Raw genomic sequence first — 24989 nt, 5'->3', positions numbered from 1 at the left:
TGCAGCATAATAAAAAGTAATCCACGGCACAGAGGAAATCATTCTCAAATACAAAGTTGTCGAAATGAATTTAAAGAACAGAATGGAAATGTAGGCTGTCTGTCCTACTGGGACAGCCCCCCGAGATGGTGGAAATCAGAGTCAGCAAACTTAGCCTGTGTGGGCTCTATTCGCTTAAAAAACAAATATAGCTTTAAAAAGTGGCCAAATTTCTCACACTGCAGTATCTCCTTGAAGATGGTAACGAGTTAGCGAGAGCAGCAGATGGGGCTTCCACTCCTGTCCCAGCGCTGCTGCTCGCTGCACCTTCCTGTCCCTGGGGGCGTGAGGTCTGCGGCCACGTCTCCATGAAGGCAGACTGTACTCAGGAATACAGAGTGGGCACCGCCACACAGTGGAACAGCCCTCCTGTGGGTACACCATTTCTTGAGGTGTCTGCACTGCAGTTTTGTGCTTATAAACTACACGTAAGCAGTAACTACGAACCAAGGAGTACAAGCACAGCGTCACCTGTCCGGGACCCCTGCTCAAAGAGCCAAACAACACACAAACAGCTCAGGAGCATTTCAGGCTCAAAGAGAAGAATTCAAGCAGCTGCTATTTAAATTCATGGATAATTATTTCCCCCATGATTTTGGCACTGAGTTTAATTCACACAGACACTGGGGAAAACTGTATCACAGTAAGAAACTCCTTGGTATTTTCTGGAACAGTCCTAACCTGGCATTTGAGTTAGGTTCTGAAGGTGAGGCAGGAAAAAACAAACAAACAAAGAGCCTCACATTTTAGATCAGGGCTCTGGGATGGTGCTGCTGAAATTCCTGCTCGTGAGCAAGGTGAGGCGATATCCTGATGCATGAAACAACAAGATGAGAGATGAGCTGAACGTTAGAGCAAAGGAGGCTGGAGGAATGGCTCCAGGCGAGCAGGCCAGGAGAGAAGTGACAGGTGGAAGGGTGGGGGACAGACAGACAGCGTAAGCCAGAAAGCCACGGTTAATTAAGAATCCAACACCCACGCAGCCACTCCGCACAACTCCGCCACTGTCAGATTTCTTTTTAATCTATGAATTTAGGAGAGTTTAGTCTCCTGCTATGCTCATACTTATGTTGTTTTTTTCTGCCTCCCTGGAAAAGAGGAAGGGGAAAATATACAGAGCGTGTTAAACCAGAAAATGTAACATTCTCTGATGTAAAAATATTAAAAGCTTTCTTTTTAAAATTTAGATCATCCCTTTCCAGGTCAGTGTGATGTCAGCCCAGCTTCCTTCCAAGGAGCACACTAGGACCTGCTCTCCAGGAAACAGCCTGCCTCCTTCCTGAACAGCGACCCCGCGGCCTGCCCTCCCCTCACCCCGCTCCCTGGGGGAGGGATCTTGCTGTCACACAGAATGGTTTCCATGGCCCTATCTGCTGAAATGCACTGCCGAGGCTTCCTGTCCCAGGGGCAGCATCCAGGTCATCAGAAATTTTGGCAAAAGAAAAGCCTGTTTTACCTTTATATGGCCACAACTTTGCCTTTTCTTAAAAGATATCAGAAAGCTAGACATTCTATTTATAGGCAAACCACCCAACCCAACCACACAGGTGTCCATGCTGGAGAAAGATGTCAAGGGAGGGGATGGCTCCCAGCCTGCTTCTTACCTGATGAAGGAAGGAACTGCTCGTCAGTCCTGGTGCCCCTGGGCTGGCGCCTGCGTGTTTCACATGGACATTGTTCATGGCTGGCAATTTGGCAACCTTAGTGGGTTTGCTGCTGCTGCTGCTGCTGACACCGCTCGAGCCAGGCGGGCACTTCCTTTTCTTTCCTATGAGTTTGTCCAGAGGAGTGTGCGAGTGTGAGTAAGCGCCGTGGGAATTGACGGGCAGTTCGCTGGACTGGTGGATGAACGGGCCGAGGGAAAGCGTGGAGTCGCCGCTGTTCACCATCACACTCATCCTCTTGATGGACTCGGCAGGGCTACCTCCGGGGGCGCCCCTCCCTGACTGCTCGTGCCGGACACTCACCGAGTTCGCTTTAGTCGTCACGCAGTTGAGGCCGATGCCGTGGGAAGATGTTACTGTGCAGGGGTAGGGCGGCCCCGAGTGAGCCACACAGTTCTTCCTAAAAGACTCCATGGAATGAGACGAAGAGGCGGCGGCAGCGGCGGAGGCAGAGTGAACTAACAGTGGGGAACCAGCTTTGCGCTTCTTCCCTGAGGTGCCGCTGGTCCGGCTGCCACTGGTGTGACAGTCAGTGCTGCTCCCAGAAGACTCCTTGGGCCTTGAAGACTTGCTGGACTTCAGCTTCTGAGGTTTCCTGGACAGGGGGGAGGAGGGCACCGAGGAGAGGCCAGAGGGCGTGGACGGGGATGAGGACGAGGACACTTGTCTGGACTGCATACTGCACACGGGGTCCATGGCCCCGGACGCGGCAGGCTGTGCATTTAGTGTGGTTCCGTGAGCTGGTACCGATTTGCTGTTTGGGGAGCTGCAGGTGGAGGAGAGCAGAGCTGGGGATGTAGACATGGTGGCTGCTGCCAGACAGCTGGCCCCACACTGGGATGTGGGCAGTGAGTTTGTCCGGTGAGGAACACGGGTGGAGACGGGTGACGTGGTACTGGGCACTGGTGGGATTTTCCTGCAGAAAGGAGAGGTCAGGGAGTCCTGGTCAGCATGGCCCCTCCTGGACACTTCCAGACAGTCACCGCTGCATCGCTGGGGCTGAGAGGCACGCTGCTGTCAGAGGTTCATTCTTCTCCCTGGGGCTCGCAGGTCCCGTGTGCCTCCCAGCTGCTACCGCCCAGCTTCACACCATGTCCCCACCCCCCAGTGCCCTGATTCCAGCTGTCAATTGTTCTGAAAATAGGCCATGATGTAATACTCCCATATCTCCTGCCTAGAACACTGTTACCCCAACTGCTGTTCCGCCTTTCGTTTCAGTCCACCATCACCTTCTTAGGAAACCTATCCAGGGACTCCCACTGCTCTGTCCCGGACGCTGGTTCCACTGTGTGACTGCCCATCACTGTCTGACCCTCTGCGTATGAAGCCATCCACAGCTTACTCACCACTGACAGCAGAGCCAGCACAGTGCCGGGAACACAGAAGGCTTTGAACGTCGAGAGAATTAACAAGTGAGGAAGGTAGTAACAGCTAAGTAATAACAACTGCTGGCCCGAATTACTGGCCTGAACGACGCTATGAGCTTCAGCCCCAAGTCTTGGGACTTCGAGTCACAGTGCTGAAACAGTGTATTCTGTTAATGATGTCTGGGCAAAATGTTTATTTGGGGACAGGAGTCACTTAAATAGTCAAAACAGGAAGGCCCCTTTTATTTTGGCTCTGATTTTAAAATGTGACAGCACCAACATTTCAAAACCCCTATGGCAGAGCAAGCACTGAGGTATTGCCCCGAAAGTGGCCTGATGGGTGGCGAGCATCAGGACTGCTCTGCCCCTGGCTCTACGGGCAGCCCTGGCCGACTGGCTCCCTCATCTTTCAAGTGAGAAAGTTGGCTAGACTGCTGCCCAAGCTTTCCACATGCTTTTAAAGAAGAACTATAATTACTAATAAAAGAAACTAATGATGGCAAGTGTTTGCAGCAGCTTTAAAACTCCCATTCAGGAGTGTGACTCTGTCCCTGGTAGGTGGTTCAATGGGTTAGAGCATCATCTTGATTGTGGGTTTGGTCCCCAGTCAGGGCACATACAGGAGTCAACCAATGAATGCATGAATAAATAGGTGGATCCACAAAACCGATGTTTCTCTCTCCCATTCTCTCCCTTTCTCTCTCCCTCTACAAAATCAATTAAAAAAATATGTGGCTCTCCAGGAAACAGCCATGGTGGTGCTTCTCAAGTCCATGGGGGTGGGGCCGACATCAGGAGATCCCAACATGAACTCAAGATTGAGAAACCAGCTGCACCTCTCCCTGTGCTCTCATGGAGGACAGCGCCTGGCATGACCTGAGAGCTCAGTACAAAAGCTGAGGCCCTAGGCCCACGCCATACCTACTTCATCGGGATCATCTGTGTCCCCACAAGGTCCCAGCACCTTTGAGAAGCCCTGTTCTCAATGAAGTACAGTGGCTCCTGCAGTGGCTTCTCATGGCCACCAGGTGGCTGAGAAAGTCAGAGCCTAAAGAACAGGCTGCTGCTGGACCAAGTCCTGGGAAATGAAAAAGCATGGTGTGTGTGTGGAGGGGGAGGGGTTTGTGGCTCTCCCTGGATTACATTACTGGTTTCTCTCTTAAAAGCTCTGTTAAGTCATTCATTACCATTTGTATAAAGAACAAAAAAAGAATATGGCATATTGACTTGTGTTTGCATAAATGAACTGCAATGATATAGAAGCAACTAATAAAAACGTTTATCTAACCTGGATGGTGTGGCTCAGAGGTTGAACATCAACCTATGAACCAGGAGGTTATGGTTCGATTCCCGGTCAGGGCATATGCCCGGGTTGCAGGCTCCGATTCCCAGTAGGGGGCGTGCAAGAGGCAGCCGATCAGTGATTCTCTCTCATCATTATGTTTCTCTCTCTCTCTCTCTCCCCCTCACCCCTGAAATAAGTAAAAATAAATTCAAAAAATATAAACGCTCCCTCTCTCTTAAAAACAAACAAATGTTTGTATGTGGGGATGGGAAGAGGGGGGGAGAAGGAGAGAGAGAACAAACTCAAAGTCATGAACCTGCTTCTTCGGAAGTTCACAGCGGAGAGGAAAACCTCTCCACACAGCCACTAGGAACTAAAACTTTCACCCAAACCACTGGCCTAATCCCATAATCCACTTACCCATATTCTGAAGATAAAGCATTCTTAAGACCCCTCTAAACTCTTAGGAGGACAATACCCACCGTTTAATGAGCTTCAGGTACGTCATAAAGAAGGAAGAGGAGTCTCTTATCGCCTAAGAACCAGGAAGACACACGGGAGAGAGAGCAGAGTGACATGGCTCTGGTTTCCTACGTGAACCCATGCAAGTCCTATTAATGAGCATGGAGATAGTTCTGTAAATGTGGGCTTCACTCAACTTTACTAGGAAACTAAGGGAGGCAAATCGATGTCCTGGCAGAGTCCATTCAGGGAGGCACTAGTAAATGATGCCCAAACAGGAAATTCGGGATGGCCTGTGGATTACAGGCCAGCTCCCTTTAGCAAGGCTCACTATTTTCCAAACTAGGTACCAGCAAACACTGGTTCCCAAGATGCTCCCCTGAAAGAGGTTCCCAGGTCAGAAGAGCTTGGGAGATGGTCCACATTAGAAAGGCCATCTGCTTTGAGGTTGTAACCATGGACAGTGACCACTACAGCACCAGAGAAGCCCTTTAGGGATGGCGTGGACTCTCCTTCCACCTGCAGTCCCACCTGGGAAACACTAGCATGTGAAATGCCACACAAGACCAGCACACCAGCTCCGCCACTTGAAACCTGCAGCAGCGCCACTGCACTCGGAGCAGGGGCCGCCATGTGGCCCTGCGGCCTCTCAGACCTGGTCTTACTCCAGGCTCGCTTCCTTGCTCTTTCTCAAATGAATCCCAGTCCATTCTGACTCAAGACTTCCCACACAAGGTCCTTTCCACCTGGCACCCTCTCCTCCCCACGATCCCATGCCTCAGCCAGCCACCTCAGTTCAGGATCAGGGCCCGCCTCTTCAGAGGGCCTTTCCTGAGGCCTGGCCTGCTCTGTCTTCCATGTCAGCTCTGCCTGGAACCACACTGCCTCTGGGTCCAAATGCTGGCCCTTCCACTAACCTGCTGTGGGACCTCATTTCTCAGTCTCATTATCTGTAAAATGGAGATAATGGAGGTCACCTGGCAAAGCAAATGGTGATCATTAAATATATTTAATACCTTGCCTGGCATACAGTGAGCTCTCAGTGCTAGTGGTTACCTCTCTTATGACAAGCTATCACCTGTCTCCAGTTTCTGTTTATTGCTTTTTGTTTCTTCACCAACCAGAATGAGGGCTCCATACCTGAGCCTGGAACCCCAGCACCCAGAACAAGGCATATTTGCTGAAAGAGTGAATGAATGAATGACAAGGGGCCTTTTTCTAGGGCTACTCAAAGGCCACGCTTTCATTTAGATAAACGTATCTTCATTAAATTAGTACCACAAGAGATAAAGGGCCAGTCCCCCACCCATCCCAGAGGCAGTGAGACAGGCACTCACTTCCACAGCTGCGCGTTCAGATGCTTCTCCACCATGAGGTTGAGGGCGCAGCGAATCCGGTTCCACCTGGAGTCAAACACATAATAGCCTCTTCCAATCTGCCGGCTCCCGAATGTGCAAAACTGAAAGAAAGAGCACAGGCGCCAAGCTTGCTACCTCGGACAGTGGCACCCGGGAGGGTCTCTCCTGCAGGCCTGAAGCTACCACAAGAAGCTTACTCTGAGCACCATAGGCTGTGAAGTATGAGCGTGACAATGCCTGGCCCTGAGTTTCATGGAGAGAAAGGGAGAAGCATGAGACGTCCCAGGACACAGTGCATGCCACCTCTGGGGCACCCTGTTCTGAGCTGCTCTCACACCTCTGCCGCATCCCGCGCGTACGGGCATGCCAAGGTCCCTGGCGCGCCCCCCTGCAGTGTCTCGTCCCTGCTGCGTGGGGAGGATCGACGTGGGGTGGATGTGGAACTTACAGATGCTGGCTGAGGATGATGACCTGAATAATGACAGTCCAGTTTTTCAACAGACTCTTCTTTGTCATCGCCTTCTCCCTCCTCACTGGATAACCGAGAAGCTGGCTCAGTGGCAGGCAGGGGAGGGTGTGGAGATTCATGGACTGGAGGAGGGTCAGTGGGGGCACTCCCACCTTGCTGAGCAGGGCAGCCTGGAGGCCTTGGTGAGCAGAAAGTGCAGCACTGATCAGATCACACGTCTGGGAATCAGCCGCCTTAACTCAGATACAACAACGTATCCAAAACCACCTAGGGGGCCGGGGCCACCCCTCGCATGGGGCAAACCTGAGCAGGTGGCCGGGAGTGCAGGACCCTCTCCCTTGAACTGCGGGATGTCACATGCAGCTGTCTGCCAGGTCTAGCCCAAGTGACCTCTAACTAGCTTTCCTTTCTACTGCCACGTGGGAGCTCAGGTTCTCCTCCTAGTCTCCCCAAAGGAGGGAAAGTGTATATGGAATTTGAGAGAACCTTCCTTTGATTCCTCTTCAAATGTCACCTGGATCTGGGTTACTAAGGCAATGAATGACAAAATGCTCTACAATAACCTAAGAGGGAAGGAGGTGATAAAATGACTAGGTAGCATTACTACTTTATGTGAAAAAGCGACCTGAGAGCCTGCTACTCAGACAGCAATGGGTTTTTCCTCCCTGTCTGGTGGTTCTAGAATTAAGTTTACTTTTTTAGATGAAAAACTTCATTGAGAAGATGGCCAAAGGAAGGACTTTTCTAAGGACTCCTGGCGGGACCTGGCCACACTCCGGGAGCCTCCTAAACTGCCCTGACACAGTGTTGCTCAGAAACCACAGGGCTCATGTGGGGGTAGGCTCAAGCTCACACTGGGGTTTCCATGAGGGAGGCACTTCCACCCCTCATGCGACAATTTCAAGGCTCAGACATGTGAGTGTGAAAGCCAGGGTATGGCAACAACGTTGGCACATTCCTAGGCAGAAGCCCTCGCTGCCCATGGCCACCACTGGAGGCCTCCTTCTCTGTGCCATTCTCTTTCCTTTGCTCAGGAAACTGGGCATATAGTCCTTTACTTCAACTTGGTTAAGTAGCAGGCACAGACATACATACATGCAGTCCAGCACTGTCTCTGAGGCCCAGGTACGATAAGTTTTCAGTAAAACACTCTGATCCATGGCTTAGGGCATGGCTAACATGCCTAATACATGTTTAGGCCAAAGCCCCATATGAATGAATGAAAAAAGTATGTTGATAAATGGATGCTGAAAAAAACTGAGGCTGAATGTGCCCAGCAAGGGATTCGCACTGCTGCACTTTGCAAGAAGCGAGACAAATGGATGGGAAATTGCTGCCAAAGCTGTGGGAAATGTCCCAGCCACTAACCTGCAGGTAGGACCCGAGTGTCACCTGCTCAGTGGGCTGAAGAGACATGTAACACTGAGCGGGCAGGAGCAGATAATACTCGCTTTACTTTGCTGCTTGCATTGGGCCAAGAAAAGCCCAATGATGAACTAAACATTTTTCCCCCCTTAGAGTAAAACCCAATTTAAAACCATCTCATCTTCTGAGAGTGAGCCTGATGGACATCCCTGGACATCATGACCACACTGGGCGTACAGGGTCTCCAGTCTGCTCTTGGAAGGAGGAAGAAAGAGATGGGAAGCTTGGCTTACCTTGGAAGACTGGGGGTGTGAGGTTTAGGTTTACTAGCTACGAAAGGCTTTGATTCGGAAGGAATCACTCCGTGAGAGTTTTGGTGTGGCTCCTGTGAAGTTCTAGAAGGGGCGAGATGCGGGTCCCTGAGAGGCTGTGTTGATTGCTGAGAGTCCAGATGGCGAATCAATTCCTTTTCCCTGGTTTTGTTTTTGTGCTCGGCTAATAACACATCAAATCGTTTTCTTCTACCCTGGACAGCCCTCCGTTGGGTTAAGGAATGTGTCTGCAGACCAAAAGAATATAGAAACTGAGGTACCTCAGTAAGAATATTTTTCTATCATATATCCAAAACCATCATTCCCAGTAAAAAAGTAATCTGGAACATTGGCATAGTCAAAGGCTGCTCAGCATTTGATAAGCTGATCTTTTGTCTTTAAAATATATTTTTATTCATTTCAGAGAGGAAAGGAGAGGGAGAAATAGAAACTTCAATGATGAGAGAGAATCACTGATTGGCTGCCTCCTGCACGCCCCCCACTGGGGATCAAGCCTGCAACTGGGCATGTGTTATGACTGGGAATTAAACAGTGACCTCCTGGTTCATAGGTTGCCACTCAACCACTGAGCAACACTGGCCAGGCATGATCTTTTTTCTTTAGCTAGAAGAGAGGCACGTATTCCAGGCTCCACATGGATGAGACTTTAGTGATGTCATTTCCACCACAAGAAGAAAGGGGTGTTCACTGTGCCACTCAGCAGCAAACAGTAGATACCAGCAGGTGTGACAGTAACAATTAATTCCTTTACTGGGGCTCTTACCAACTCCATTAGAAAAATCCCTCTTGGGGCCATTTAGAGTTTTAAATGTTAAAAGGGAAGAAACAATTATTCCATAATCTATCAAAAAGTCCTCTTTTAGTAAGTGTCAGAGAGTAAAAACAGCACAACTGTTTCTCCATTGCCACGAAGATGCCATGTAAAGAGAAAGTGGCTCAGAGGACCCTGGAGATGGGCTGCTGAGACCACGTAAAGTCTTAGAAGGCCAACAGGAGAAGAGATACAGAGGATCAGTGAATTCACCCACATATTTCCTTCTCTCTAGTTACAAAATACTGCAAATGATACTTCATGTCCATGGCTCTACACATTATATAAATGTGTTGATCTACCGGTCTACATGTTTGCTACAATTCAAATGGTTTAAGAGGAATTAGGCTTCTACTGTCCTTTTGAAATTCAATAATATAATCTACCTCCTCCTCAGATACACTGAAAACTGTGCATGCCCCAAATCTAACCTGGCAGGTAGATAAATGTGCTTAGTTTCTTGTTAAATTTTGACTTAATTTTCTTTAGTGTGTAATAAATCTCCAAGAAAGTACCCTGATTAAAGACAGGCCCTACTCTGTTCAGCGCTGTACCAGCACCTGGCCCTCAATAAATGCTTCAAAACCAAGTATATAAAAATAATGGCCCTCCAACATGTGTCGAATGAACAAAGGAATACATATTGTCACTGACACACACGCTTGTCACTCCAGCCTCTCCTCATCGCTGAATGTCCCCTGGTGCTTAGCACAGAAAAGCCAGGTGAAGAAAGTCAGCTGAGATGATGAGTAAAGAGAATTTCTACTGAGTGCTGAAGAACCTTCCAACACAAATCTGAGGCCCTCAGCCCCCATCAGAATCCTTTGGAGGCTGCCTAGGGTTCCCAGGGTAAAGACTGACCATGACAGGCTTCCGGGCTATGCACATTCTAACACCCAAGCCCCTGCTCCGTTGGTATATCAAAAAACAGCCGTCACACATGTTGCTTCCTCTCTCTCCCACCACACTTTGCTCACATAAAGCATAGGGATTTCAGCCCCATGTTCCTGTGGTAAAGGAGGCTCGCCTGGCCCAGCCTCCCCACTGAAGGTTGTTATGACACAGCCCTCCTTCCATTCTTCACTCATCATTGGTAACGTGACACTTACTTGAGTGATTATCAGATTAATCTCCATCTCTCTCATTAGACTGCAAGCCCCATGAGGGTAGAAACAAGCCTTGATTTTCTAAAACTCTGGTGTCCTGTGGCTAGCGAACTCGAAATCTGTTCGCATGAAAGGCAAAGAAAACATTTACACAGGACATTGGACAGATGAGGAAGTGAGGAGGGGACAGTGAGGGTGGCAGGCAGACAACAGGGAACGAGTGACAGGAGTTGAAGCAGCAGACGCCCTGACAGCAGAGAATGAACAAAGTTCTAAGTCCCCGACAGGAGAGACCTGGCGGCAGGGTGAGGAGCATGCATTGAGGCACTCAGCATGGTGAGCCCACCAGCTGACTAGATCCAGCCCCGAGGCAGCCAAGGGCAAAGCGCTGGCAGACAGAGCACAGGAAGAAAGGAAGGGCAGGCCTGCCCAGATGCTGCGTTCCTGCCAGCTCTATGCTGCACTCATGATGGCCAGGGCTGAAGACGTCTCTTAATGTTATTATAGGACCAGCACCATGCCAGTCGGTAAGGATTCTCTTAACAGAACACAGGGAGGCACACATGATGTAAAAAGGAACAAGGGAGACAAAAGTAGGATCCACAGTTCACCCATCAATAAGGTTTCAGAAGAAGGCAGACTGTGAGCTGATAGCGCTTTTGGTTCACAGCATGCCTCAGAGATGATTAAAAGAACATGTTGGATAGAGCAGGGATCCTTCACTGACCAGGGGTGTCGTAACCCTGAGAGATTGAGAGCAAGGTAGGCACGAAGGAAGCAGAGAGGATGGCGAACTGCGATGATGATGTGGAGCAGGGCTGAGGCAAGCTCTCACAAGCTCCTCAGGGGCAGCCGAAAGGAACAGAATCCTACAGAGCGCTCAAGTGGCTCTCTTCAGAGAACAACACACCACTGTGTGCATTCAATTAATATTATATACGCAATCTGTTCTGAGCTAGGAGTTTTAACCTACAGATTCAGGGGTGGGCCTGCAGTGGGAATGTCTAACAACTCCTAAAATAGAATGCAAAATTCAGAATATATATGTGTTTATATATTTTTTTCCTCAGGGATGAGGATTTGTGATTTTTAAAAAATTAGATATATTTAAAGGTGCCCTTAACCAATTCCTTTCCCCAAAAGATCAGAACTATGGCTGTAAGATAAAAATCTACAATAATAAGTTAAATTAGATATTTAAATTAAATACTAAAAATTAGCCCTAGCTGGTTTGGCTCAGTGGATAGAGCATTGGCCTGCGGACTGAAGGGTCCTGGGTTCAATTCTGGCCAAGGGCACATGCCCAGGTTGTGGGCTCCATCCTCAGTAAGGGGGTGTGCAGGAGGCAGCCGATCAATGATTTTCTCCACTGATGTTTCTCTTTTTCCCCTCTCCCTTCCTCTCTGAAATCAATAAAAAAGTATATATAAAAAAAATACTAAAATTAAATTAGAAATTGAAATTGAAATAAGAACCACTTAGGAGTAACATTTCCCATTTTGGGGAAATTATAACATTCCTCCACTGTTTATGGATTGAGTGGAGCCTGAAATCTTTTATTCAAACACCATCTTTGGCAACATCCTATACAATAAAGAGCTAATTAGACTGGATGGCGAAATGACCTTCCGGAACGACATTCCAGAATGACCAATGGGCAGGGCTGCAGGGTAAGCCGGGCTGCAAGGGCGGAGGCAGCCAGGGCTGCAAGGGCCAAGCCTCTTGCATGAATTTTGTGCATCGGGCCTCTAGTTTAAAATAATACCCCAACAATTTTATTAACTTTTAGAAAACAAGACTAATTTTTTTTTTAATCATTTTTAACCCCTCCTCCAAACAAGGGGCTTTAAATTATATACTTCAGAGCAGTGATTCTTAATACTTCTTGACTTTTTCTGAAGGGTAGTTGGAGACACTCTCCAGGGAAATGCAAACAGGCATACATGTTCTTTATGTAGCGGGTCCACTGCTGTGTGGAGGCCCCCTACACCAGCAACCCTTGTACAGCAGCATGCCACCTTCTCATCAGCAAACTGGCATTTTAAAGTCTGGACAGGAAGGAGGATCATTACATTTTCTTAGCTTACGTATAAATTAGATCGTATGTTACCTAGTATTTAAAAAACAACAACAACTAGAACAACAAAGCTATCTACAAGTCACAAAATATTAAAGTGTCTCTTTAAAATTTAAGAACCATGGTTTACAAAAAGATTTTAAGAATATTTATATATATGAAAATGAAATTTCTGGGCTTGCTCTAAGTCAGTATAATTTAAAGAGTAATGTGTAGCGCCTCTCACATTAAATTTCTCTGAAAATAAGAGACTGATCAGGAAAGCATTCTGTTCCTCTGGACCAGCACGGCTCACTGGACACAAACCTCTCTGAAGACTGCAGTTTATAACAACTTCACATTTTCTGAACCTGAGGCTTTCTCAGGAAAGCAAGTTACCCCTCATTTATAATTCAGAGCAGCGCACAGGTCAGACCCCCTCCAGCTACAGACCTGGGAGCAGTGACTGCCTGCCCACGCCCCGTGCTATCCAGAGTGGCCAGCTGGGCCCAGGAGGCCACCTACCTTGCATGTCAAAGACCGGGTGCAGGGCTTCTTGGTGTCGAGATCGATCACCCCACAGTGTATGTCAGGGTCAAACTCTCTTTCTATCAATAAAAGCACACAGAAATTACAATGGACTCACCAAACACTCCTCTTATTTTGTAAACAAGAAAACAGGAGAAATCTCAAAAACAAATTATAACTCGGATAAAATCTACATAATCAGTAAGTATACAATACCCAATGTGTGAGCACTACAAAGAAGCAGTGATGGCACGAAGAGTGAGGATTGTTGCCACTAGACAACAGGAGACAGACTGCGTGAGTCAGCCCTACTGCACTATTCCATTCAGAAACAAGCCACTCCAAAGCTACTTTTACGTTGGCTACACACATGCACTTCAACCCAACCTCGAGGAGGCCAAGCACACTGCTCACGGAAATCCCTCCTAAAGCTGAAGCTGACCAGTGTTAAAAAGAGGACTTACAGACAGCAGTACATTTGCTCCCTTAAGAATGGCCAATTAAGACAGAGAAAATGTGAAGTTACCTGATAATCTCTTATTTAAAAATTTCCTGTTATTGGAATTATCTTCAGACTTCTTTTCCAGAGTGGGCGGTGCAGGAAGCCCTTTGCCATTCAGCATCTGTCCAGGTGAAGGCAAGGTTGGCTTTGGTATTGAGGGGCAGTTAAGGCCAGGCTTGACTGAGGAACTCACAGTAGCAGGACAGGTTGGCCCCAGCGCAGATTTCAGTAGTGTACCATCCATCTTCGGATGAAGCTTTTCCATTTTGACAGAGGGCGTCATGCTGTGGTAGGGGAAGCGAGAACACCAGCACCTGAGTGCCCAGAGGCCCCAGGTAAACAGCGAGCCAGAGGGGGGAGGGAAAGCCTGATCTACCAGGCACTGCACACAGCGAGGCTCCCAGAGGCACCGTGTGGCCATGTGTTAGGACCGAGCAGAAACCTCAGGAAGGTTACCACTGATTCAGGCTACAAGCCCTTCTGGCGAGGCACACAGCTCCTGTACCTGCTCTTTCATCATTCCAGGACCCCTTGCCCCGGAGCCCAGGCAGATCTAGGGTACCCTTACTCTGGTACCCAGTGCAACTTCTGCAAGAAGCAAAATATGAAAAGGACCAAAGAATATTTGCAGGGCATGTAGAGAATGTCTCTGAGAAATGTCATTTTTTTAGAAAGGACTCCATAAAAAGAAAAAATTTAAAAATAAGAAAAGAAAGGACCCATCAAAACAAAGGAAATTGAGTGAGCAGAGAAAAACATTGGAATTAAAGAATATGTCCAAGAAGTGTCACTAAGGACTTACAAAAAGAAGCTCTTGACTTGTATCAATGAGCATGACCACTATTTAATTAGTAAGAGATGTGTCACTGAAGTGATGTCTCCAGTCACTGAAATGGTTTCTAATGTAGGAGCTTGAACTGGCACACAGGTGCTGAGCACTGAACTGTGCCACTAACAAAGAACTGATTTCTCTTGGCATCTTACTGACATGATAATTTGGGTAGCAAATGTTGGTATGAAGCTAACAGCTGTCCAGGTCGCCGGAAAGCCCAGCTCCATGGGAAGAAGATGTGGCTGACGAGGTCTGATAAACAGCGGTGGAGTCCGTGCCCTAACAGCTGTAGGCTGCGAGGGACTACACGCTGCACTGACATTTCTCTGCTCTCAGACAGCTCTAGCCACAAAAGCCAAGCTTGCTGCACTTGCACTTCTGACAGATGAGCAGAGGCCGGGGGCTTAGCAACCAGGACAAACAGCCCCAAACAGCTGTACCTGAGACAGCCTGACAACAGACACCGAGAGGTGCCACGGCCACTCCCAGCTGGCAAGTCCTTGAGCAGCAGCAGGTGCTGGACGCTGCCCCGAGATTAGCCAGGTTATCAGACCTTGGGACTGACATGTGGCACACCCTCCAAAGGGAGGCAGGCCAGGGAAAACCACCCGCACCAAGGCTGAGGGATGCCACGACCAGGCAAGATGTGTTCTCTGGGAGTGCCCGGCTGCTCCTCACATGACCACAGGGAGCCTGCCAACCTTCAGCTCCACTGTGGAAACTTGCCCAAGCCCCGCCTGGCGGGGTGAACTTCCCCCTCTTCCCTCATTGCTGGGGCGCTGCGATGTGAGCCCAGGGGTTTTGGAGGAAGCGCTGCTTCCCTATTTGCTCTGCAGGTCCTGGAAAATCCAAGAACGGCACCTGGGAATCTCTCCCCACTTTTGTTTCTACTATTACCAACAGCAGCAGAAGCCCCAGCAGCCAGGTAATTCCTCTCTCCTGTGGGCCAGACACTATGCCAGGTGCTTGGCTCTAATATATTAATCCTACTGCTCCTGATAACCCTGCACAATGGTTGTTACTTTTAGGCTCCGAGAAAAACAGTGCCATGTCCAAGGCCGCACAGCCAGGAAGTGACAGAGTTGGGATGTGAACGAGGGCTCCTCGGTTACAGCTCCACCACCCCACTGCACCTCCTTCTTACCTGGGAAAGGGGGCTAACACAATACCTCTCACAGGGTGGGTGTGAGTTTCAAGAGGTGGCACACAATAGAGAGCAGTAAGTATTATTCACCTTGTAATTAATGCTATTACTACTCTGTAAAGTTGCCCATGATATGATAGAGAAACAAAAATAAATCAACATACATCTGAATTTTCCCTACGTGGGTCCCCTTCCCAGGATGCCCAGCTACCCTTGAAGGACCATGTGCACAGTTCCACCGGCATCAAGTAAGCGTCAGGACCCTCGCTGCCATACTCACATTCTAGCCTGGGGGACTCTACTCTGCTGAATGGGATGCATTGGCCTGGTGTTCCCCCTGAGCTGCAGTTTCTCTTTGGGCGATTTCAACAGCTTGGAACTTAATGAGGATGCGCTGAGAACACCGCCGCTGGCAGAGCGGCTGCTCCCACTGGCACTGCTGCCTTTGCTTTTGGACAGAGAAGGGAAGAAGGAGAATACTGACGTGGGAGGAACGGCCAAAGAAGGCTTGCTGGCTGAGCTATGTCTTCTTTCTGAAAAGGAAAACAAAGAAAAAAAGATACCGTGTTTTAGGCAAGTCTCCAATGGAACCTGAGTCTCCTGAAATGCAACACATTCCGGTTCAAAGATGCCTCACCATATTAAACTCCGCAGCTTTCAGAAATGGCTTATCTAGGCCCCACAGACTTATTGGGGATTCCAGGAACTGATCCTTCTGCTGAGGAAACATCTCAGCATAAAGAGCGTTTTCATTCACAAATAGCCATTAGAAAATTAAGTGGCCATTCTAACCTGAAAATACTGGGGTTTGCACCGTGAACCTCCCTGGCTCCAACTTGCAGTCAGAGAGAAGAAAATTATTCATTCATCTGCAGAACCCTGCTAATTAACACCTTAAGGAATTCATTATTCTTTTCTAGCATAGTACCTCTCCAATTTCAAAATAGCAAAATGTTAAAAAACAAGTTGTACCTTCCTTTTTTTCTGTCACTACCCACTAGCATATGACACCAAATAAAAATGCCTCTAGGGTTATCTTATCATTCCTTAAGAATCTGTGCTGAAATTTTCCGATGAATCATTTCACTCCCCTTTTTTAATCATCTCGCTCAACTACAGATGGCATAGCTCCGGTTCACACCATGAAGATGCCAAAGGCGCAAGACAAAAACACCACAAGCAGCTATGCTTGGCATTGAAACCAGCAAGTAATGCATACTTAAGTAGACTACACAGGTATAACGGATAAGATTATTTTCTGGAGAATCGGGCTTTCTCAGAGTAAGGCAATCCATATTAAATCAATCAAGAGCAGCTGGACACAAATTATTTAGTAACTTTATCTACTTAAGTACCTTATGATGGTAAGTTAGTGCCTGCCTTCAATTAAATGTGTCATTTAAAATGACATTTGCTTAACTCTTAAGTTTTAAACTGTGTGTGATCCAATATTTACTGATCACAATGTGAAAGCTCTATGAGTATTTGACAAAGTAAGCATATTAGAATCAATGACTACAAGCATCACTTAAATGGTGTATTTCCAAAGGTTGGTTTATGCCAGTTTTGAGCCTCTCTATGCAGCTTCGATGCCTTGTTTCCAGATGGACATTAGTTCAACGATGCTTTATGACAGGGGCGGGGAACTTTTTTCTGCCAAGGGCCATCTGGATATTTATAACATCATTCGAGGGCCATACAAAATTGTTAACTTAAAAGTTACGTTGCTATGAAAAATGGTCCTAGATTTACTGAATTTCGAGTCCCGCCTGGGGTTGCCTTGGCAGAGACAGACCAAATGATAAGGCCCACGGGCCGGACGCTTCCACCCTGCTTTACGAGGTACTTCAGAACCTGCTCCACACCAGGACAAAATTATCATGCCATCTACCTACAGACAAAATCCAAATTCTCCAACTGGACCACATAAAGGCCACAACCAGGTTAGGAAGGCAAAACGGAGAGTGATTTATACATGTCAGTTGCTTATTTTTTTCTTTCTCTTCCTGTGTGCAGGAAGGGCAAACTAAAATAACTTAAGTTTACTAATTTTCCAAACATGACATCTGAGGTTTTTAAATTTAGTTTCTCTCTTGTCTGTGATGCCAAACATTCCGAATATACTTCCCAGCATCAGCATTTGCCAGCCAGGACTGTACAACTCTGTCTCCACTCTGCCACCTGCCGTGGATGGTGAAGCTTTCCTAAGCCATGTCTCAGCCATCTTCCCCTTGTAAGGCATGGCACAGTGCAAGCCTTCCATGAACATTTGCATGATCCATACAGCTTTTCTTGTGAAGAGGAGTGTTTTTTTTCTTTTTTCAAGGAATAGTTTATTGATTTTTCAGAGAGAGAGAGAGAGAAAGGGGGGGGAGAGAGAGAGAGAAAGAGAGAGAGAGAGAGATGGAGAGATGGAGAGATGGAGAGAGAGAGAGAGAGAGAGAGAGAGAGAGAGAGAGAGAGAGAGAGAAAGAGGAAACATACCGATGTGAGAGTGGAGTATCTATCGACTGCCTCCTGCACCAGGACCTGGGGGATTGCGCCCACACCGGGCATGTGCCCTGACGAAGAATTGAACCAGCAACCTTTCTATATACAGGATGATGCCCAACCAACTGAGCCAGACCAACCAGGGCAAGAGGGGTGATTTTGCAAATGATCCTAGACCAGTGGTTCTCAACCTTGGCTACACATTGGCATAACCAAATGAGCTTTAAATATACTGATGCCTGAGCCCTATTCTTAGAGACTGTGACTGAACTGGTGGCTTGGGCATCCAGACTCAGAAGCTCCCCTGTGAGCCAAGACTGAGAGCAGGCTTTGGACCAGGCTAGTGCCTCAAACACCATTAACCACAGCTAAGTTAACATCTGTACAGTGCTGAGAACACCACCTGGCACATGGCGCTGTATTTCAGGGTTTGTTAAAGCTCACTGCTGCTACTTGTCCTCAACTAGTGTTTTCAAACTTCTATCAACTGCAAACTACTTTCATTGTTCTTACCAAAGCCACATTACATACTACTCTGTGCTCGACATTTTAAATTATCTTTTCTACTGTTCCCTACTCCTCCTTAGTCTGATACTACCCAGTCTCTCATGAGGGCATCATTGGTATTTTGGACAGGACAATTTCTCTATAGGTGTCAGGATAGTTAGAATTCCTGGTCTCCCATCCCTTCATCATCAGTAGTGTCCACCTCTCTGCCAGGGACCACCTGAAATTGCTCTCCATTTTCAGATGGCCCAGCTTAAAGCAGAGTACCTCACCTGAGAGATATTTTTCTAAAACTGTAGTACATATGAAACAATAGGTTTGGTAAGCTTGCTATATATTTTTCTGATATCTATCTATATAATTAAAAGCTTAAGCTACTGTTACAACCGGTTGACAGGTCACTATGACGTGCACTGACCACCAGGGGGCAGACACTCAATGCAAGAGCTGCCCGCTAGTGGTCAGTGCGCTCCCACAGCCAACCTCCAGCAGCTGGCCAACCTCCTGCAGTCCCTCCCCCCGCTGGCCTACCCTGATTGGAACTGGGCGAGATGGCTCCGATCAGCCCCAATCACTGGCCAGGCTTGAGGGACCCCACCCATGCACGAATTTGAGCATTGGGCCTCTAGTATTAAACTAATTAAATATTAAAATTAAAATATTCATCCATGTTAATGCATAAAAATCATCTTGTGCATCCCTGGTGGCAGTGTACTAAAGGAACACCACCATGTCTGTAGTATGAAGAGGGGAACCCAACCAGAACTTAGACTTTAAAAAGGTACACTCCTTTTACTTCCCTGCCAGTGGGGCTCAGTTGGTTGGAGCGTCATCCATGCACCAAAGGTCATCAGTGTCATTCCTGGTCAGGGCACATGCCAGGGTTGTGGGTTCCATCCCCTGTCGGGGTGCATACGGGAGGCAATTGATCAATGTTTCTCTCTCTCCCCCTTACTCCTTCTCTTTCTAAAATCAGTAAGAATACATATATTTTAAAAGTACACTCTTTTACTATCCTCTAGGTATCAGAATTCTCAAGTCAAGTGTCTCAAGTAAATGTGATATATTTTTTTCTCTTGATATCAAAGGATGTAGATAAAATTCTTTAATTAAATACATTGCAGTCAGTTCTACTGCAATGCTTGTTTTGAGAATATTGATTTATTCTAAAGCCATTGATATACTAAAAAAATTTTCAGCATAATGAAATTTTGCATTTGCTTTTGCAAGATTTTTATCTGCAAGCATTAGATGAATGCAGAAAACTACAAGCAGTTGGACTAAACCCTTGGAAACACACAAAATGCCCCACACCCACCGCCCTCCTCAGGCCACCATGGATGTGGGGGGCTAGGCTCCTGCGTGTCTGGTGCTACAAGCGTCCCTGCGTTCAGAGCACCTTTCTCCCACCATGACACAACCGCTCACAGCTGCAATCCCAACACCTACTTCTAGAAGCAAATGCCAGGTTGTTTTCGAGGTAAATTGTCATATTTATTCTACTATTTATGTATTTTTAACCACTTAATCTAAGTAAAACTGGACTACCATTTTTGGTTAGGCTCCTATCTTTTTCTGTGTCACTGAAGAAGTTTTGGAGTGTTGTGCCCATAACCTCATTTTCCCAATGCGTCTCATGTGGTTTTTAGTGAACAATTCCATATAGTGCAGTAATTTTTTAGGGATATGTTGTGTTATAGCAGAACTGACTATAACTTCAAGCTTGTTCTTTCAATTTTCTATCCCTATTATAGTCCATTTTTCCCATTTATTTTAGTTAACCCTTCATTTCTTGTTTATTGACTCCTAAAATGGAATTTTGCACTACAAAATCAAGACTCAAAGCTTCCAAACATTTTTGTTATCAGTAACATTTTAAAAAAATTATATTTTCTATTTCAACAATAAAAGCTATTTAAAAACTGAAGATGGCAATCTATCAGATGAACTTCCTTCATTCACTAAAACTTGAAACAGGCCGAGCACGTGCATGCATGCATGTGCATGTGCGTGTGTCCGAGATTCTGGCTGAAAAGTGCCATCTCAAGTCCTGGTCACACTGCTGAAGTGTGCTGCTCCTTCACATCAGTCTGTGACTTATTCTCTGGAAAGGGTGGCATCTGGCTTTCCCTTCTCAAGAAAGCAAAGAGGAAAAACCAAATTTAATTATAGTTGAGTTGGACTCTCCTCATCCTTTCACCATGGGTCCTTAAAGTTTTCATAAGATTTTAAACTGGGCTTCCAGCTTAAAAAGGCTATGTTCCTAAATCAAAAGTGAAATGGTAAGTTATGGGTAGGGTTAGGGACCTTATATTAAGTGGAAAAACTGGTGGCCAGATGCTAAGCATAACTGCAATATGGTCTGGTGAAGAGTCCAAGCTGAATTTTCAAGCACTCCTCTCTCCAGGGTCTGGCCCAGGCCCAGAGAAAGCCCACTCTGTCCCTGAATGAGGAGGGCACTTTGAATGGCTACAGAAAGAGGGAGTCAGGCAGACCAGCAGATAGACAAACACAGATACAGAAAAAGACAGAGGAGAGATAGAGAAAGGTACGTGTGTGTGCGCGCGCGCGCTGGGGATGAGATGGGGGGATCTGGCAGACAGGCAGATGTGAAGATAAAGGTAGAGAGAGAGAGCAAGATCTGGATGCATTGGGCTTTCTTTCCCCTTGTGGCTTAAACATGTGACACCACTGAAGGCAAGAGCAGGATACGGGGGAGGAAAGGGGGCAGCACAGCTTTATGTCTTCCAGAGTGGAAAGCAACCAAAAATACTGAGTGTGTAATTTTGGAATCATGCTGAGATTTATATATAATATATAGACAGACACCCAGGTACAAACCGAAAAGGAGCTCAAAGCAAACAGATCTTTTTAAGTAAAAAATAAATATTGCTTTGAAACTAAAAATAATTTATAACACACAAGTGTCAAAGTTAGGATATAAACATAAAAAGCAGTCTAAGCAAGCTATAACTTCAAATCATTCATACTTGAAGAAAATCTAGAAGGCTATATGCCCAACTTTCTGAAAGAGGCCAAGTTGCACTGCAATCCCAGGCAGGCTGACTGTAGCATCCACGCTACACCACACTACGATCCACCTGCCCTCAGGTGGCAAGCTGTTCTCCGTGGTGCAAAGGCAGGCAGAATGGAGGGGTGAAGGTGAGGGTCAGGTAAGAAGCCATATGCCCAACTGCTCAGCAAAAGAAGGCTATTAGCACAAAAGAATGCATAGGCTGAACATACAACAGGGTCAAGGTGAAATTTTGGTATATTGGGGGTGGAGACCCTGAATCTGTTTAAGGAAAACGTAGAATTTCATCTTTCCATTTTGGAAGTTGCTACGGCTGTTAACCAGTGTAGCTTTCTTGCTTTCTTCCCTCCTTCCTTTCCTTTTCTTTCTTTCTTTCTTTTTTTTCCCTCAGAGAGTCTTAAAACATCAAAGATCGTTTGACGAGTAAATATTGGGAGAAAGTGTCAGTTGGGCTGCCTTTCTGACTTAGCTAAAAAGAATTACTTTACTAAGTTCCTAGATAACTATGTCCTATAGAACAGGAGTGTTCTATAGGATTAGGCTGGCCCCCACCAACCAGCACAATTACCCATGCTTCTCTGGTCCTGATACCTTCCCAACAGGGGCTCAGGGCTATGTGCATAACCCTGATATGGAATGACTGAGTAACTAACCAGCCTGAATAGAATCCAAAGTAAAATAAAAATACTTTTCATAGGTCACCTGAAAGGCCAAGAACTTTGGAGTCAGAGAGACATTGTGAGTTCAAATTCTTCTTCTGGGACTTACTAACTGGGTGGCCTGACTCCATCCACCGTGGCCACTTCTTCATCTGTCAAGCCTCCCTTGCAGGGCTGTTGGGATTAAATAAAAGCCTGCATCCCAGGGCTGACTATGGACCAGGTAGTGGGAACTCAATAGGGAGTAAGACAGATGCCCCTATTAGTTCAGCTGATGCCATTACAGTTAAGTGAGAAAGGCCTGCTGACTCTCAAAGCAAGCAGAAATCACTTAAAACCAAACCAAACCCACTTTATTTTCTCTAATGAGGTACAGATTTAGTTTACTTAGTTCACATGTCAATCCGGAAGATACTAAGCTCTTCTCAGATAAGAACCGAGGAACAACTTTCAGAATTCATTTTAAATGAATAAGTTCATCGGAACCAAAGAGGATGTTCATTCAAGCTAAAATTATTTTATAAATAAAAAGTTGGCTTATTTTCTTGACAGAATTGAGTCACTTAGGAAGAATTGTAAGTGGGGGGAAAAATGAAGATCAAGTTTATGAATCCAAAAGTGGAAATTTTAGGCAGATTATTAAAGTACTGATTACTAAAGCTCACAAGTGTTTGTCTAAGTGAAAGTCATGTTTTGGATGGATTCAATCCGGTGACTTAAGCAGTGCATGCTCTGTAAGGAAGGGCCTAATGGGGAATTCCAATCCACACTTCAAGGGATGTGCGATTTCAGGGGCTCTCTGACAGCCCACTCCACTAAGACTCTACAAGTGTTCCCATTTAAAGTAAGGATTTTTTGCTGTTGCTAATCCTCACTGAGGCTATTTTTTCCGTTGCTTTTTAGAATGGAAGGGGTTGGGGTTTTGAAAAGAGAAACATCGATGTGAGACACTGGTTGTTTCCTGCACGTGCCCTGGCCAGGGCCAAGGATTGAACCTGCAACCCAGGTAGTTGTCCTTGACAAGGAATTGAACCCGAGACCCTTTGGTGCTCAGACTGAGCAACAGTGGCCAGGGCTAAAGCAAGGATTTTTAACAATCAAGCTTGCACAGGGCTGTAAGATGTAAAAAAAACAGGTACAAATCCTTTGTCCAGGCATAGCAAGTAATAATTACATATATCAAACACTCAGTTTAGAAACTGGGTCATTCATTAAGCAACCCCTTCACAGAATTAGCTAAATTGTTTATTTTGATACCCAGGTTGAAAATAATTTCAATGTTCTATGAGAATGCCCCAGTTAACCCAACCCATCATATTTCACTCTCAGGACACCAAGTACAATTCAAGAGGTGTCAACTGGCATCGTCTGTCTTTCATAAGGATTACTACCCCTAAGAAACATCCCAGATTCGGACATGAGGCAGACTGTAAGTCAGGACTGAATAAATACACACACACACACACACACACACACACACACACACACACACACACATATATATGTATATATACACACACACATATACACATATATATTTAAATGCCAGAATTTCTTTCCTTAAACTTTTGAGATTCAAATGGAATCACATTCCGATCTTTTGTCATATGTGCACATTATCTAGACCAGGGGTGGGGAACATCCATCCTGCGGACCATATAAGGCCTTCGAAGTCATTTGGTCTGACCCTGCCAAGGCATTAGGGGTGAGTTAATTAAATGTTTGACCAAACACAGCAGGCTAATTTTTAAGTTGATAATTTTGTATGGCCTGCGAATGATGCTATAAATATCCAAATGGCCCTTGGCAGAAAAAAAGATTCCCCACCCCTGGTCTAAACTATTATTTTCTTAATATACTTTTAAAACTCAGTGGCTTACTAGGCACTCCTAATTTAGCATTATATAAACAATATCTGTTTGGGTTTGACATAGTAGTTACCTATTTTTTCCTGCTAACTGTTAAAAATAATTAGTATGCCATTTAAAATCACACCGTGAACTATATGCATGGACATAAAGCATTTCCTAACATCACATCACTACTTTCACTGTCAATTTTTCCTATAAACGTTCTTCTCTTCTAAAAGCACTGGAGTGTTCTGACCAGCAGATGTGGTCCTACTCTACTCGTTATTGTCATGTACTTTTAAAGTCCCAAGTCTGCTTTCTTCCATCCAGTTTCTTTAGGGTCCCCCAGGCACCTGATAAGTAGTCTCATGCTAAAAAGGAAGCAAATCGGTGGACTGTCCCTGAACGTTCCAATCTCCAGCTGGGGACTGCAAAGCTGTTCTCAAAGGCCAGCCAGCCAACCCTGGAGCGAGGTGGCCTCAGCACGCTTAGGTGGGCCACAAACAGCATTGGAAACAGGGAGGGAGGGAAAGTCTTGACCACAAAGCACTCGAATCTTTTCCACCAGAGAGATTTAACTGAAAAGGATGACTACAACACTGGCTGCCCTAACAAATTAGTCTACAACTCCTACTTCTGCCAACTGCATTTCTCCTCCCCCTAACGCAGAGGTGGTTTTAAAAATTAAAACATAAAGGAAAGGAGTCATTTACAGCTCTTGGCCACTTGAAACAACATTTCGCCAAAGGTCTACAATCCAATGACCCAGCTCTTCCCAGCACAGCTGTCTGTGGAAAGTAAAGCCCTACTAAAGGACTGCAGTCTCTGGGCCCTTCCCAGGCTCTGGGCAGGACGCAGTACCATTCACAGGCAGCATGAAAGAACAGATCACAAAGGGCAGATTACAAGGGAGAAAGACTCCTGTGGGGGGAGGGGCGGGCGGGTGTGAATGGATTGTAAATAATGTTGCTAGGAAAGGAGAAGAAATATGGCAACCTCAAATAATTCTCTGGCCAAGAATTCTTCCCAAGGGGACTGTTTTTTTCAGGACTTTGCTTTCAAGTATGTGAGAAATAGGGAAAATATACTGACTATCTGTGGGTAACCACTCCCCTGCCATCTTAACTTG

General features: G+C 46.3%; 1 protein-coding gene across 1 annotated transcript in view; it reads right to left on the bottom strand.

The window, feature by feature from the left end:
* ATXN7 (ataxin 7) overlaps positions 1–24989 on the bottom strand; it is a 125588-nt gene that overhangs the window by 22880 nt on the left and 77719 nt on the right. Inside the window, exons 5-12 of the mRNA XM_054729486.1 lie at positions 15601–15853; positions 13369–13628; positions 12840–12922; positions 8303–8568; positions 6624–6822; positions 6155–6276; positions 1644–2619; positions 783–849 (exon numbers count right to left, since the gene is read on the bottom strand). Coding sequence (XP_054585461.1) covers positions 783–849; positions 1644–2619; positions 6155–6276; positions 6624–6822; positions 8303–8568; positions 12840–12922; positions 13369–13628; positions 15601–15853 — 2226 coding nt within the window. The remainder of the gene's footprint in view (positions 1–782; positions 850–1643; positions 2620–6154; positions 6277–6623; positions 6823–8302; positions 8569–12839; positions 12923–13368; positions 13629–15600; positions 15854–24989) is intronic.

The sequence above is a fragment of the Eptesicus fuscus genome, chromosome 18 (genome assembly GCF_027574615.1).
Source record: "Eptesicus fuscus isolate TK198812 chromosome 18, DD_ASM_mEF_20220401, whole genome shotgun sequence".
NCBI lineage: Eukaryota > Metazoa > Chordata > Mammalia > Chiroptera > Vespertilionidae > Eptesicus > Eptesicus fuscus.
Note: the sequence above shows the minus strand (reverse complement) of the source record. Positions and strands in the feature narration are given on the sequence as shown.